The 14,999-nt window shown below is 36.4% G+C and overlaps 1 protein-coding gene across 3 annotated transcripts in view; it reads right to left on the bottom strand.

The window, feature by feature from the left end:
• LOC135200266 (ubiquitin carboxyl-terminal hydrolase 48-like) overlaps positions 1–14,999 on the bottom strand; it is a 414,786-nt gene that overhangs the window by 197,861 nt on the left and 201,926 nt on the right. For all 3 annotated transcript variants that reach the window (XM_064228750.1, XM_064228749.1, XM_064228748.1), the window contains exon 11: positions 9,698–9,897. In XM_064228750.1, the coding sequence (XP_064084820.1) occupies positions 9,698–9,897 (200 nt within the window). The remainder of the gene's footprint in view (positions 1–9,697; positions 9,898–14,999) is intronic.

Below are 14,999 nucleotides of genomic sequence, written 5' to 3'. Positions count from 1 at the left end.
TAAGAAACTACAGACTTTTTCCTTTTATTAGTACTCTAGGATATCATGTGCATACCCTTAAAAGGGAAATAATCTGACTTAGACAATAACCTAGTCTAGGTGATAGCATAAGTATAAAGTTAAAAATTAGTAAGTTACTGTTTTATATAGTAGACCAAATGGGCTATGAGGCAGTAGCCTAGTTTGAATTCTACATATTATGCCAGGTTAAACCCATACCCTTAATCCATAAGGTGCGGTGCATCGCTAAAATTGACGCTTTTACATGCAGCAAAAGGACGACGTCGATATGATCAACGCTTTATTTTCAAATATCACAATAAATTTAGTCCCTCCCCTTAGCTGTTTCAGTGATGTCAGCAGTTTCACCAACCATTCAGCTCACTCTTGAACATAAAAGGTGCCAGATTTCTCTCAATCATAGGTATCAAAATAGCATAATGGTAAAACTTCGGTCAGTCCCCAGGGGGGGAGGAGGAGGAGGAGGAGGAGGAGGAGGAGGAGGAGGAGGAAGGCGGAGGAGGAGGAGGAGGAGGAGGAGGAGGAGGAGGAGGAGGAAGGAGGAGGAGGAGGAGGATGGAGGAAGGACACTTTCATATCTTGAAGTTACAACATTCCAAAATTTATATGAATCTTTGTTTATATTGTAAATTTTGGTGATAATGGCTTTTGATGATGATGCTTAATCTTTTCCAGCAAACACTGATATAGAGACAGATAATTATAGTGACAGTGACAATAATAATATTGGTTTAAAAGTTAGTGTGCATATGTCAGTTAACATTCACACACATATACACCAATTCAACCAATTAATAACTGCTGTATATATTTTGCCATTTTATAGGTGTTTCTTGAATAGCTAAGGAGTAATATTGTCATGAAAAAAAATGTGAAATTATCTCAGAAAATGCAGCATAAAACATTCCAATACTAGAATGCATTTTTTTAAAATAACGTTTTCTTTCCAAAATATATGCTTTTTAAATATTAATTTTCAAAATATCTTATATTTCATTTTTTATCATTAATCTGCAAAACAAGGAGAATACAAACATGTATAACATTAGATGATAAGTTAATAAAATATTGGTTCCATTGCTGATTTGCTAATGCATAATATTGCCGTCGTCCTTTAGTAGCAACCCCCTAGCACCTCTAGGGTTAAAGGTGAATTAATTGATCTGGGTTAGACAATAACCTATACTAGGTGATAGCCTTAAGTTTCTCTTTTTTTTACATTAAGAATGATCTACAATAATTTAGATTGGGAAATAACCTAAACTAGGATAAAAAAAGAACAATTTAGGAAACAACCTACTGTTGGTCTACCAAGTGGTAGTTTAGTCCAAATAGGCTGTGACTAAATATAAACAGTATCCTAAGCTTAATAAAATAAGTGTTTACTACTAGAGGCTGATACTGTTATGGTAAGGCTATATAGTATACTGTATCCTAAAAATGTTATAAAACATACAGAACTGGCTGTATCCTGATCAAATTAAGTAGGAACCCCTTTCTAAGGGAATGTCCTACCAGTAGCATAAAAAACAGCAATGGCCAAATTCCAGGTAAGGATGGTCTCAGTCACAGAAAACAGAAAACTAGATTTAAAAAAGGACTTTTTATAAGGTTCATATTTTTAAGTTTTAAATAAGCTTATAATAGGCAGTGACCTAGAAGCCTCTAAGAAATCCTCTATTCTTAGTTTTAATGTACATTATTCTAGAAGCATTAAACTAATGCCATATGAAACAGTAACTAGGGCTAACTAAACAAATTAGTTCATAAGATTAGTCTGAATGCTAAGAGAATTCAAATCAAAATTTTACATAGCCAGTGCAAAAGGACTAATGCTGCCATATACAGCTGTCAAAGCTAATTTAAACCTCAAAGGGTTTAGGTTAACATAGATTTCTAATAGAATTTACCATAAATTCTGAAACCATATGAGGAACAAAATAGATGTCCCTCATTAACTTATTAATACTAACTAGCTTCTAACAACTTGCTTTATATCACTACAGGGCCACCATTATGCAAGACCCTCAGTTCAAGTGTTCTGTACCAAACTGCTTGGTTTGCTTTCTTCCAGTGGGTATAGCCCATACCACTTGCCATAAGCATAGTCCTTGTAAAAAACAAGGAAAATTTGCTTGGTCACCAGATATATATAAAACTTGTAGTATGGTACAGGAAGCAAGTTTTAAGGATGAAACAGCTGTACATCAGTAGAGGTAAGGAAGGGGGAGATTATATCTTTCTGACAGAACTCTAGCAGCAGATATTTAACCCTTTCTCAAAAGATTTATGTTTGGGTCAAAAACCAGTAACATCAGTCCCCAGTACTTCACACGTTAACCCCAAGGAGGAAACAGAGGAATCTTTACATGGGGGTGACATTCTTACTAAGGAAATATATACTAGTGGGCATTGCCACTGAAATGGCCCTGCTGTACCCAGAAGGATCAGAGACAAATTTCAGTTAGCCATGGGAGAAACCTTTTAGAAGGAATCCTATCCGCCATGCAGCTATCGATGTTGAGAAGGGGATCTTCCACCCACTAGGATCCATCTAACTCTGACTGAAATGACTACATCTTCAAAGGGGTATTGTAACTTACCTAGGACTTCTGCCCTTGATTAACAGGTAGTTACAGTTCAGTTGTTGAAGATCAGTCAAATTGCATAAGCTTCCCCAAAAGGGATACACAGTTTGCAGCATTTGCTCAATTCCATAAGGAAATTACGAATAACATCAAAGATGTCCTTGCCAAAGAACGGCAATATATGAGACATGATGCATTCCGAAAAGGAAATTACTAGGTCAGTCTCAAGTACATTCCAAAGTGCAAAAGTACTGCACCCTGTAACCCACAAGTGACAGGGAAATGCAAATGCTGCATAAAAAAAGTCTAGTGTTGGAATTCCAAGACTGGATACAACTAAATGGTAATACAGGCATTCCCCCGTTATCGGTGATTCAGTTTTATGGGGCTTGTCCAGCGCAAAAATGCGCCAATTTCCAGTTACGAGCACCCATAATAGGATACTAGTGCCAATACATACCTAAAAGGGTCATTAACTGGTTATTGGTGGCAGTAAGCGCCATAAATTGCAGATTTTCGGTTATCAGCGATTTTTGCTCATCATCAAGCCATTGGAATGGAACCCTTGCCATAACTGGGACTGCCTGTACAAAATTCCAGATCAAAATATGATAAGAGGTTCCAATGCTCATCCCTGATTATATATTAATAATCCTTGGTGAGACAACTCAATGAGCATCAAAAGCTATAGAAGACATCCTTTACCAATAAAAAGGGAAAAAAAAAAAAAAAAAAAAAAAAAAAAAAAAAAAAAAGGGAAAAAAAAAAAAAAAAAAAAAAAAAAAAAAAAAAAAAAAAAAAAAAAAAAAAAAAAAAAAAAAAAAAAAAAAACCATTGTGCTCATCAGGTAGCCCCAACCTTCTGTCCCTGCACTTACAAAATTATTCATCTTGATGACAGATTTTCAGAATTTTGTAGTGACTACAGACCAGACAATGGCAGAATTAAAACCATTTCCCACAGTCGTTGCAGTTTTGGAAAATTCCACCAACGAATGGGTAACACTACAACTCCCTTTTAAAGAATGGGCAACACTACAACTCCTTTTGGAGAGGGAAAAGCTCTTTTTATATATAGATACACAGCAATTTAAGACCCCTATGAGGAGAATCTGACAGCCTCAGCAGAATTTCATAGTAGGATCCACCTCTTTAGTACTATAACCTCTACCACCAGAAAGCTTCCAGAAGGTTCTAGGACAATATTTGCTGTTGTGGCCAAAAGTCTTATGGGAACCATAGGGCAAGCACTTTCTGACTTTTTAGAGTGGTGCATAAAAGCACAAACGGAAACATTGGAGAGCTCCAACAAGTCGCTTCCCAATGTAACTTCATTATTACATGATAACCCCTTCTGTAAGGACCTGTTTGAGAAGTCTGTTGTGGTTAAAAACTTAACCAGCAAGCCCGCCAACAGAATTGTAGTAGTGAGAGAGAGAGAGAGAGAGAGAGAGAGAGAGAGAGAGAGAGAGAAGAGAGATAGAGAGAGAGAGAGAGAGAGAGAGAGAGAGAGAGAGAGAGAGAGAGAGAGAGAGAAACCCAAATTTCCCTTTACCCAACCCAAAAAGGCTCGACATGATAAAAAAAATCCTGTAAGCCTTCAGTCACCGCAAAAGTTTTCTTCAAAGACAGGTAGGTGGTCAGAAGGGACAACCCCTTACAAAGAGACAACAACGGCACGGAAATCTTTATCACAGGGTCCAAAGGTCCCCTTATAGCAAAAAGAAAAGCAACATCTAGAATGCTTATCAAGGGAAAAGGCAGAGGAAAAGGGTGATACCAATAGGAATGGTATGGTTGGGGGTCAACTTCAATAACACCACAGGTAATGGAAGTCTTCCCCTTGGAGACACAACATTATTTTTAAACAGGCTAGGGGAGAACTGGTCTCATCTGCCCCCCCCCCCCCCCCCCCTTTCTGTAAAGGGGTTCTTACAAAAATCAGACCCCTCACTGGAAGGTTATGTGCAGAAAGGCCCAGTTAAATTGAGCCATAGATAAAACATACATATATTTGCCACCAAGCATGTTAATTCAAGAGTCCCCAAAAAAGGATTCCTCCAAACGAAGCGTGATCCTAGCCCTATCAACATTGAACAAGCACAGTTTGCCAAATTTTCCAGATTACTGTTGCCCTAGTACATTCAATCGTTCCAAAAGGGAATTGGACTGCTAGATCTGAAAGTTGCATAATGGCACATCCCTGTTACTGTTCCCTTCCACCCCTTCCTAGGGTTCTGGATAGGACAAGATATGTACAGGTTCAATGTCATGCCCTTTGGGCTAAACATTGCCCTAATAAATTTTGCAAAATTAGGAACGGTAATTGTTCAAGAAATCAGGAATAAAACTAATAACTTACCTACATGATTGGTCGATCTGGGGGCCTAAAAGAAAAGTATGCTTGAAAACCTAGGCAAAATTGAAGATTATATAAACCATACAGGAACTTACCAGTGATGAATGTAGATTGAAGATGATGATGATGAATTAGCTGTGCAGTCTGATGAATGACGAAGAATGAATGCACAACAAATCAGACAAGTTACATCTCCTCTCGGACTGCCGCTTCCTCTTCTTCAGGCACTTTGTCCACCAATTGCCCTTCTTCAGGGGCTTCAGGAGGCTTTGGAGGGTTCTTTTTCATGAGCTCAAGAAACATGGTGATAGGTAGCTGCTGTCACTGCTTCATGGTGATGAGGTGGTTACTATAGGGAGCCATGAACACATCAAGGACATCTGAACACTTACTGGAGTGTTTCATTAAGGATTCTATGCCTCAGTCATCTCCTGCAGCTCCCTGGTTACCCTCATAATTCAGGACAGACGTTCCAGACACAGGCCATCATCCTCCTCCTCGTCTCCGTCCCCTGAACCTGCCACGTCTTCTTCCTCACTGGCAGACCTTGTCAGCTCTTCCAAATCCAGGCCCATCAGGGGATCAAACTGGGGTTCAATGAGGGTGCCTACTTCATCCTCAGTGATGTCATCGAAACCTTCACCAAGCGTCCTCGCCAATTGGACAGCTGAATGGCCGAATGTTGAATTTCTTCAGCCACAACTTCTTCCAGTACACATTAAGGGTCACCTTTATATCCTTCAATGTTTGACCAATGACAGTCAGACATGAGGCAATCATGAATTTACGCCAATACTCCTTCAACGTTCAGCGTGGGTATAGAGTGCCTTGGTTCATAGGCTTGAGGAGACGTGTTGGCAAGGAGGAAGTTGAGCTGGATTCCTTCATAATAAAGGTCCACAGGGTGGCCACCAGCATTCATCAAAAACATCTTGAACTCCATGCACTAACCCTTAACTTGAGGGATGAAGCTCTGAGTGAATCAGTTTGACGTAAAGTTTTTGATGATCCAGCCTTGGGGTTGTGCATCTAAAATACAGGCAGCAAGTTCTTGTTCTTATTCTAGAGGACCCAAGGGCTTGTAAATGAGACCTTATAAATGAGGCCTGGTTTCAGCATGAAGCCAGATGCATTCCCGCACATGATGAGGGTAACCCTATCCTTCTGGGCATTAAACCATGGGGCTCTGGCTTCATCCTTCATGAGGTATGTCTGTGAAGGCATTTTTTTTTCTTTTTAAACAAGCCAATCTCCTCCATATTGAACATCAGTTCTGGACTGTAGCCCTTGTCCCTGATGATTTTCTTGAAGGTCTCGGGATATTTTGCAGCTGCTTCCATGTCTGCTGATGCCATTTCCCCATGCAGATGCTTCCGTGCTGCTGATGCCATTTCCCTGTGCAGACTCTTCCGTGTCTGCTGATGCCATTTCCCCATGCAGATGTTTCCGCTGATGCCATTAGCCCATGCAGACGCTTCCATGTTTGCAGATGCCAATTCCCCATGCAGAGACTTCTGTGTCTGCTGATGCCATTTCCCCATGTAGAGAAACAGACTTTAGGTGGAACCGCTTTTAGAAACGGTAGAACCACCCCTTGCTGGCCTGCAAACCTTCAGGAGCTGATGATGGTCCTGCTTCTTCTTCTTTAGCAGGGTCGTCGAAGCCTTTGAAGTCTGCTTTTTGTAGGTCACCACCTTCCATAACAACTGAAAACTGCTGGTTGAGTTTTTGTGGCTTCTTGCGAAAGATGTTGCCGTCAAGGGGGATGTTCTTCTTATCAAGTACAGTGGAAACCGTCTTGGTACTACTGCAGAAGCTTGCATCCACAGACTTCCTTATCAGCTCTTTCTTCTAGATGTACCAGACTGTACTCTCATGCCATAATACCCAGCTACTGTGGCATTAGTTGTCCCTTTTTTCAGTATTTTCAGAGGTTTTACCTTCTCTGGAGTGTTATGACATACTTCTGGCTCTTAAGCACTTTGCCAGAAGCCTTAGAAAGAGCAGGGCATTTAGGAGATGATTAAAAGAGATGCAAATTAAAAACAAGACACAAAGGACTGTACTGTACAGGAGAGGTCTACGCAGTGAACTGGAAGAGGTACGGGCGCCGCACCTCTCTGCGCAAGACAAAGTCTTGGGGGTAGAGCCCATCAGCACCAAGGGTATAGCCAATGAGTGCCATGGAAAATAAATGGAGCTCCTGGATTGGCTTCTTTGTAAACACCAGCGAATAACTTGTTAAATAGCATTGCACCTAGGTAATTCAGCATCTCAAGCAGTATTTCTTTCCCATGACCTTTGTCATTAGAATTTGTGGTTCATTTGGCAAAAGTTCTTTAAGAAAATAATACATTTTATTGATATTCTGTTGTGTTTACATTATTATTAACATATAAAATTTATTTAGTCACAAAATAAAATGACAATTAGCAAATATTTCAGATATACTCTTCCACATTACCTTTGACAGTACAGTATGGCTTACAGCTGCACTTGAACACTTCTACAACTGTTACTGTACTCTTACCAAGGCAAAACTAATCAAGTTATCCTTGTGCAGTATTCAGGCATGTACTATATTTTCTTTCATATAGAAGTATTTAAGCCTTACTGTTTTCTGTTAACATGGGGGGACATTGGTACATTTTTTGGCGAAGGTTTAAAAATATAAATACATTTTACTGATATTTTGCTGTGTATAAATGAATATCAATACTTGAAAATTAGTACAGTAAATTATTTTTTTTTATTAAAAAAAATGTTTTAGTCTTGAAAATAAAAAACAATTTGCATATATTTTAGATATGCTCTTCTGTATTTATTACTTATATTTTCTTTTTCATAAAGTGGTAACTCTTGTTTCTGTATTCCCCTATAGTACAATAATTCCTCTTAGTCATAGTTCTTTGTAATGAACACCATATTCTTTGGTAGCTTGAATTTCATGTCAATGGTCCCTGTGGGCTTCTTTCACATGAATAGGTTACATTTGCTGAATATATATAATGCTAATAATAATAGGAAAAATTCACGAATAGGCGAATTTTCCGCTAATCATTTGGAGTTATGTTCCACAGAAAAATTTGCAAATAGGTGAATATGCAAATACTAAAATGCACATAATCGGGGTCTAACTGTATGTCCAGCAATAAGAGTCCATAAGGAAAGTGTGATTGGATTACCTCCACACTAGGAGCTTGCTGAGCCTTGGGCGAAACACTTATTTTGTGAACTACCTATTACTACAACATCATCATACAAAGCTGCATTATTGAAGCAAGTGCTTTATTGGGTCCCTGAATAAGGTTCTCTGACCCATCATCTCAATTAGCAGTCCTATTGCCATTACAACTCAAAACTCCAAAAGGTAGTCTTCTTGACAATCTTGACATCCCATGTACTCTCAAACAGGAATGTTTCATCATGCACACACCTAGTCATCATTGTTGCCTCCTGGCTTGTCATTTCTGGCCAAGAATGAGGAGGCTTTGAAGAAGAGGAAATCCCCTATTCTTCAACGGGAACTCAGAATTACAGATAAAACATCATAACTGGTCCAAGCACTCTAGGTTTACACAAAACAAAGCACTTTCTCTACATGACTGAGAATTGTCTAATTAACTCTAATTACAAAGAATAACCCTCCCTCTTCCTGGTTCACATGATGTCCAAGGGCTGGGTACATTCCTAGCTTTTGTTGAAGGCATTTCTACGTAAGAAGTGTCAAAGTTTACAAGGTGGTCATCAAAGATAGTGCTCCTTGAATGACACTCAAATTTGACTAAACTGTGCTGGTGGGAGCTGTTTCAAGTCCCAACCCATATGTGCCTCAGTGGAAAGCAAGGAGCGCTCCTGATACCTTGGTAATTCTGAGATATTGCTGGGGAGTTGGACATAATAATCTTATATCCCACAATCATCTTATATCTCAATCTGGCAAAATTAGTTAGGTCACTTCAGAACCAAACACAATAACACATATAAGCTCTTGTTTTTTTCTGTCATTCACTGTTAAACTATATTGGGTATCCTGAATAAAAGGAGGTAAGTGCATAATGACTTACATAACTTTACCCTGGGTCCCTGGGATCACTTAATCAGGAGCTAGGCCATTTTTTGTCACTTGTCAATTCCTTCTGTATGCTGCTTTGGAGACAAAGCAGTGGTTACACTATCAAAAAACAAGTTCTGACAAAGGAAAACCATATTTTCGGTAGCTGCTGTACATCCTCAAACCCACCTGCTTTCCCTCAGGAAAAGGCATGTGAATTAGTGTGTTTTTTTTTATTCACAGACCTGGCAAATAATGGTTATTTCCCCTAATGTGCTGTTGTCACTTCCGTGAGAGGGGTGTAGGGAAAACCAGGTAATGAATGTAGGTAAGAGAATGAGTGCTCTTGCCTTTGGTCCTTTCATATTCGATAAATGTCAAATCAAAGGCCCTTATTCGGGCCAAGACCAACTATGAGTGAATTCTTTGATATTGGTTGCTCTGTTTTATAGATTCCTGGTGGGGACATAAGAGTAACTCCCTGGTGGACAAGCAGCAGCTACCAACAACAGGATTTTCCTTTGTCAAAACCTATTTTTCTAAATGTACATTAAAAATGTATATATTTTAAACACGTATGTATACTCTATGCAAAAAATATCATTTATTATACCAGACATGTCTTCAAAAAGATAAAAGGACAAAAGAAAAGTGTTTTTCCCTTGAGCATACTCACCCCTCGTGATCCCGACGAGCATCCCGCTTTGCTTCTTTATGAAGATTTTTAATTCTTTCAATGAAAAGAATGTGATTCACAGCTTTTGCTGTACACTCTTTGCAGCAGCCATTTTCAATGGATAATGTTAACGGGAGGTTCAATTTACTTATGGATTCTGGTAAATGAATTCCACACTCATCAGAAGAGAGTAAGCTTACCTAGAAGTACATAAAAGATATAAAATTATAAAAATTATTTGGGCAAAAAAAAAAAGAAAAAAAATGTTATACTTTAAAATAATTACTAAATAATTCTTTCCCACGATATACTCTGTTGAGTAAAACAATACTATATCTAAACAACTGATGCTAATACTTGCTTAAACCAAAAACTAATTTATGAACTTTTGCTACACACCCAGCACACAAGCTCCTATCCTATTTTATACACCTTTTATGTAAACAGAAATAAGTAATGCTGAATGGTGCTCTTGTTGAAGGAAAAATAATGTAGCCTATTAGACATGAGAAACACACCCTATCTAGAAAATTGACAAGACTAAAACTAAAAATATGACTTAAGACATAATGGTATCAAATTATTGTAGTTATCCCTTGTAATCAAGTATATCGCAGTAAGGAAACAACACAATTAAAATTATCTATTAAAAATATTAATACATACTGATCTGGACTTATGACTAGGTAGTGAGTTGAAGGTGTTTGAAATATTCAACCTTCCTGGCAAATGCACTCAATGATGATTACGCATATTGACATGTTATTGGAAAGCTCTGTAAAATACATAATACTGTAAACAAAAAGTTAACACATTTTTCTCTTGTAAGCAACACAATTTGATAGGTTACATAAACAATTTTTTTAATTTTCCCAAACACTGTACAGTAAGTCATGCTTTTAAAGGCAATAACAATCTACAAATTTCTTTCACTTTGTGTCTGATTGTGTCTGTGTTTCTTAGCACAGTGTTGCCTATTATTTTTTTGTGGTTTTGTGATTTACTGTATAATGTATTACAAGTTTTGTTGATACTAAGTATGATTATCACATATTATAACACTACACAAGAGAGTATTTTATCAGTGCTGATATTTCACCTCAAATTAATACAATATTTAAAATGCAAATCTGTAGATGTTGGCAACACATGCTATTTATAACTTGTTGCGATGCCATCAACCAAAGCAAAGGAATGTGTGTAAATTTGACTTCCTCTCTCACTCTCTCTTTCTTTTTCTTTATTTCGTGCTCAATGTATTCCATTACAAGTTACAGTACAGTACTGTGCATATCCTTTAAGAAAAGTGGAAGTTATTAACATAAAAAACAAAACGAGCTCTAATGAAGTCAAAAGCCACCATGACCCACTCCATCCATCCCTCACTGCATTCCTACGGCCCTCCGAGCCCTGAAAACACCATTCCCTTACAATTCTTTGGAATCTTAATGATCAGATCAATTTAAAATAATGAAGCAACGGCAGATTTTCTATAATCGATTTACTGACTGTTGGCTGAAGCTTTAAGTCATTTATAACTGCTAGTACTGAACCACATTACGTGCATCCAAGGAATGGGCCATGTGGGAAATTCATTACAGATCAACAGGCCAAACAAGTGTCCTAAAAAATAGAGGAGATAAAATGACTTCAGTGTGGAATTCTTTTGGTTCAAAGAATGCAAAAACCCAAGAATATATCTGATTTGGTTCAATTTGTTGCTACCACATTCTATAACTATGCCTTTGATGATGGGTTTTAGTTTGGGATGGTTACATTTGATCTAGTCATTACAGTTGCATCATTGGCTATTTCACCAACATCTTCATTTCCCCTAATGACCACTATGGTAGGAATCCAACATATTTCAACATTTACACATTATTTGTGAAATTTAAATTTAAGGAGGCCGACTGGCTAATGCCATTTTTTAAGGACAGGACTTTGATATTCATACCACTTAACCCTCTTACGCCGACTGGACGTATTTTACGTCGACATTTTTTGTCTCCCGTGTGCCGACTGGACGTATTTTACGTTGATTTACAAAAGTTTTTTTTTAAATTCGCGGAAAAATACTTATAGGCCTACCAGCCTAAAACTTTTGAATCACGCGCCTTGGGGGATGCTGGAGTTCACGGATCAAGGTGTTGTTTTGTTTACAATTGATACGCAGGCGTGCAAGCGCGAATTTCTTTCTTGCTGCACTAAAAAGTATCTGTGACACATCTCGGAAATTATTTCGTCACTTTGACATAATTTTTGTACCATTGTAAATTAGCCGTTACATGAAGTATTATATATGAAAATATGCGCATTTTTATGTAGAATACAACAATAAAATACTCATGATTGTAGCTTTTATCAGTTTTGAGATATTTTCATATAAATAACGATAATTGCCAAAATTTCAACCTTCAGTCAACTTTGACTCTACCGAAATGGTCGAAAAACGCAATTGTAAGCTAAAACGCTTATATTCTAGTAATATTCAATCATTTACCTTAATTTTGTAACTAATTGGAAGTCTCTAGCACAATATTTCGATTTATGGTGAATTTATGAAAAACTTTTTCCTTACGTCCACGGTAACTCTTCCGAAAAAAAAATCATACATGCGATTGTGGTAATGTTTGCACCATTTTAAAATTAGCCGTTATATAAAGTTTTATATATGGAAATGTGCGCAATTTCATGCACAATACAACTAAAAACAACCCATGGTTGTAGCTTTTATCAGTTTTGAGATATTTTCATGTAAATAACAATAATTGCCAAAATTTTAACCTTCGGTCAACTTTGACTACCGAAATGGTCGAAAAACGCAATTGTAAGCTAAAACGCTTATATTATAGTAATATTCAAGCATTTACCTTCATTTTGCAACAAATTGGAAGTCTCTAGCACAATATTTTAATTTATGGTGAATTTATGAAAAAATAACATTTTCTTTACGTCCGCGCGGTAACTCTTCCGAAAAAATCATATGTGCGATTGTGGTAATGTTTGCACCATTTTAAATTAGCCGTTACATTAAGTTTTATATATGAAAATGTGCGCAATTTCATGTAGAATAAAAAAAAAATAATTGAAGGTTGTAGCTATTCTCATTTTTGAAATATTTGCATATAAATCACGATAAATAGAAAAAAACCACATTCGGTCAACTTTGACTCTACCGAAATGGTCGAAAAACGCAATTGTAAGCTAAAACTCTTACAGTCTAGTAATATTCAGTCATTTATCTTCATCTTGAAACAAATTCAAAGTCTCTAGCAAAATATTTAGATTTATGGTGAATTTGAAAAAAAACCTTTCGTTCCCTCCGTGCGCGGATTCTCCGCCACAAATCTCCGAAAAGCGTACGTACCATTCTCGGAATATTTGCTCCGTTTCATATTAGTTTTATATATGAAAATGTGCGCAATTTCATGTAGAATAAAACTAAAAATATTTGAAGGTTGTAGCTTTTCTTATTTCTGAAATAATTGCATATAAAAAAATATATATAAAAAAATTCGACATTCAGTCAACTTTAACTCGTCAGATATGGTCAAAAACTGCAATTGTAAGCTAATACTCTTACAGTATAGTAATATTCAATCATTTGTCTTCATTTTGAAAGAAATTGGAAGTCTCTAGGACAATATTTAGATTTATGGTGAATTTTGAAAAAATATTTATTTGTTTACGTCCGCACGTTACGAATTCATGCATTATTTTGTGATAATATTTTCTCTGTGTTGCTTTTATCGTTTTACAATGTGTTATATACCAAAATGATTGCAATTTAGTGTACAATACAACGAAAAAAAAATAACTTGTTACCTTTAACCGTTTCGCGCACAGCGTGATTTAAATACAATTATATATGAAATTTCATTTTTGCGCTATCATATATCGCATTATTTATATATGATAATGATAATTTTTTTCATTTCTGATAGTTGCATACTAAACTTCAGCCAATGAAAAAAAAGGAGCCAAAAATGAACTCTTAATCTTGAAAACTAAGCGCGCTGTGATTTTTTGAAAAAAATATTTTTTCCGCTTCCGCGCTCACTCTGAAACACCTCCGGCACACGGGAGACAATTTTTTTTTTTACCGCTTCGGTGTAAGAGGGTTAAGTAAGTTGAAAAAGCAAAAGAGAATGATAAAAGTATCGTTAGTTACATTATAATTGTTGCTTAAATGCTACAGCCATAAACAACTGAACGATAACAGTGGTTTTGCTACAAGCTGAACCAAATCTGATAAAAACACTGTATTGCTTGCATTTCAGCCATTGTACAATATTAAAAAATTACCATAGTTGTTACAAATGACATTAATTAAGTAGAACAGGACTTATATATTTTTGCATTAGTATACCCGTATTTGCTACAGAGAAAATATTGGCAAGGAAATATAGTATTGCTAAATTTAAGCTGCAGTTGTAACTGAACCTGAAGAAAAAAAAAATGGTTACACTGCTAATGACTGTATGTAAATTATAATGCATCAGCAACATGGATGCAACTCTACCACAAATAATAATGGAGAAATAAGTATTTCAATAAAAAATACTGGCCATGGAAGAACACATTTTACTGTTGTTTTCACCCCGATAGAGGATAAATACGTAAATCTCGTATTAGTACGAAAATAACGAACTGAATGTGTTTTTATACACAAAAAACATGCTTCCAACACCATTTTTAACAAAAAAATAATAGAGTTCACAACATGGCGTATTTAAGTCATATATCAACTTGGAAAGTACTTCATATAACAAAACATAACCTTATCCCATATAAATAGTTTCTAGAGATCTATTTACACTAAATAGAAGCAAAAAAATTGCTCTGAATCAAGTTAAATAGGACAAAATAGACTTGCCTCTGCCCTCAGCTGATTTTCCAAACCAAAACATTGATTGCTTTGTTTTGTTTATATTTTATAATACTATAGTAATATGAGACTACATACAGTATCATTGGATTCAGTGAAGTAAAGCATAACTTCTTAAAAGAGCCAAGGAAAATATGCATATTCATTATGTTTGTATTTTATGAGGGTCTCTCGGTACTTAGACTTAGTACCAATAACTAGTCAATGGCGCCATCTATTTACATAAAAATAACTTAAGTCTAGTTCACAACAAGACTTATTTAAGTCATATTTCAACTTAAAAACATTTCAAATAATAAAAAATAACCTTGTCATATATTAATAGTTTCTAAGAGATAAATTTATGCTAAACCAAAGCAAAACAATCACTCTGAATTGAGTTAAATACAGCAAAATAATCTTACCTCCGCC

This window comes from Macrobrachium nipponense, chromosome 26, assembly GCF_015104395.2.
Source record: "Macrobrachium nipponense isolate FS-2020 chromosome 26, ASM1510439v2, whole genome shotgun sequence".
NCBI classification, from domain to species: domain Eukaryota; kingdom Metazoa; phylum Arthropoda; class Malacostraca; order Decapoda; family Palaemonidae; genus Macrobrachium; species Macrobrachium nipponense.
Note: the sequence above shows the minus strand (reverse complement) of the source record. Positions and strands in the feature narration are given on the sequence as shown.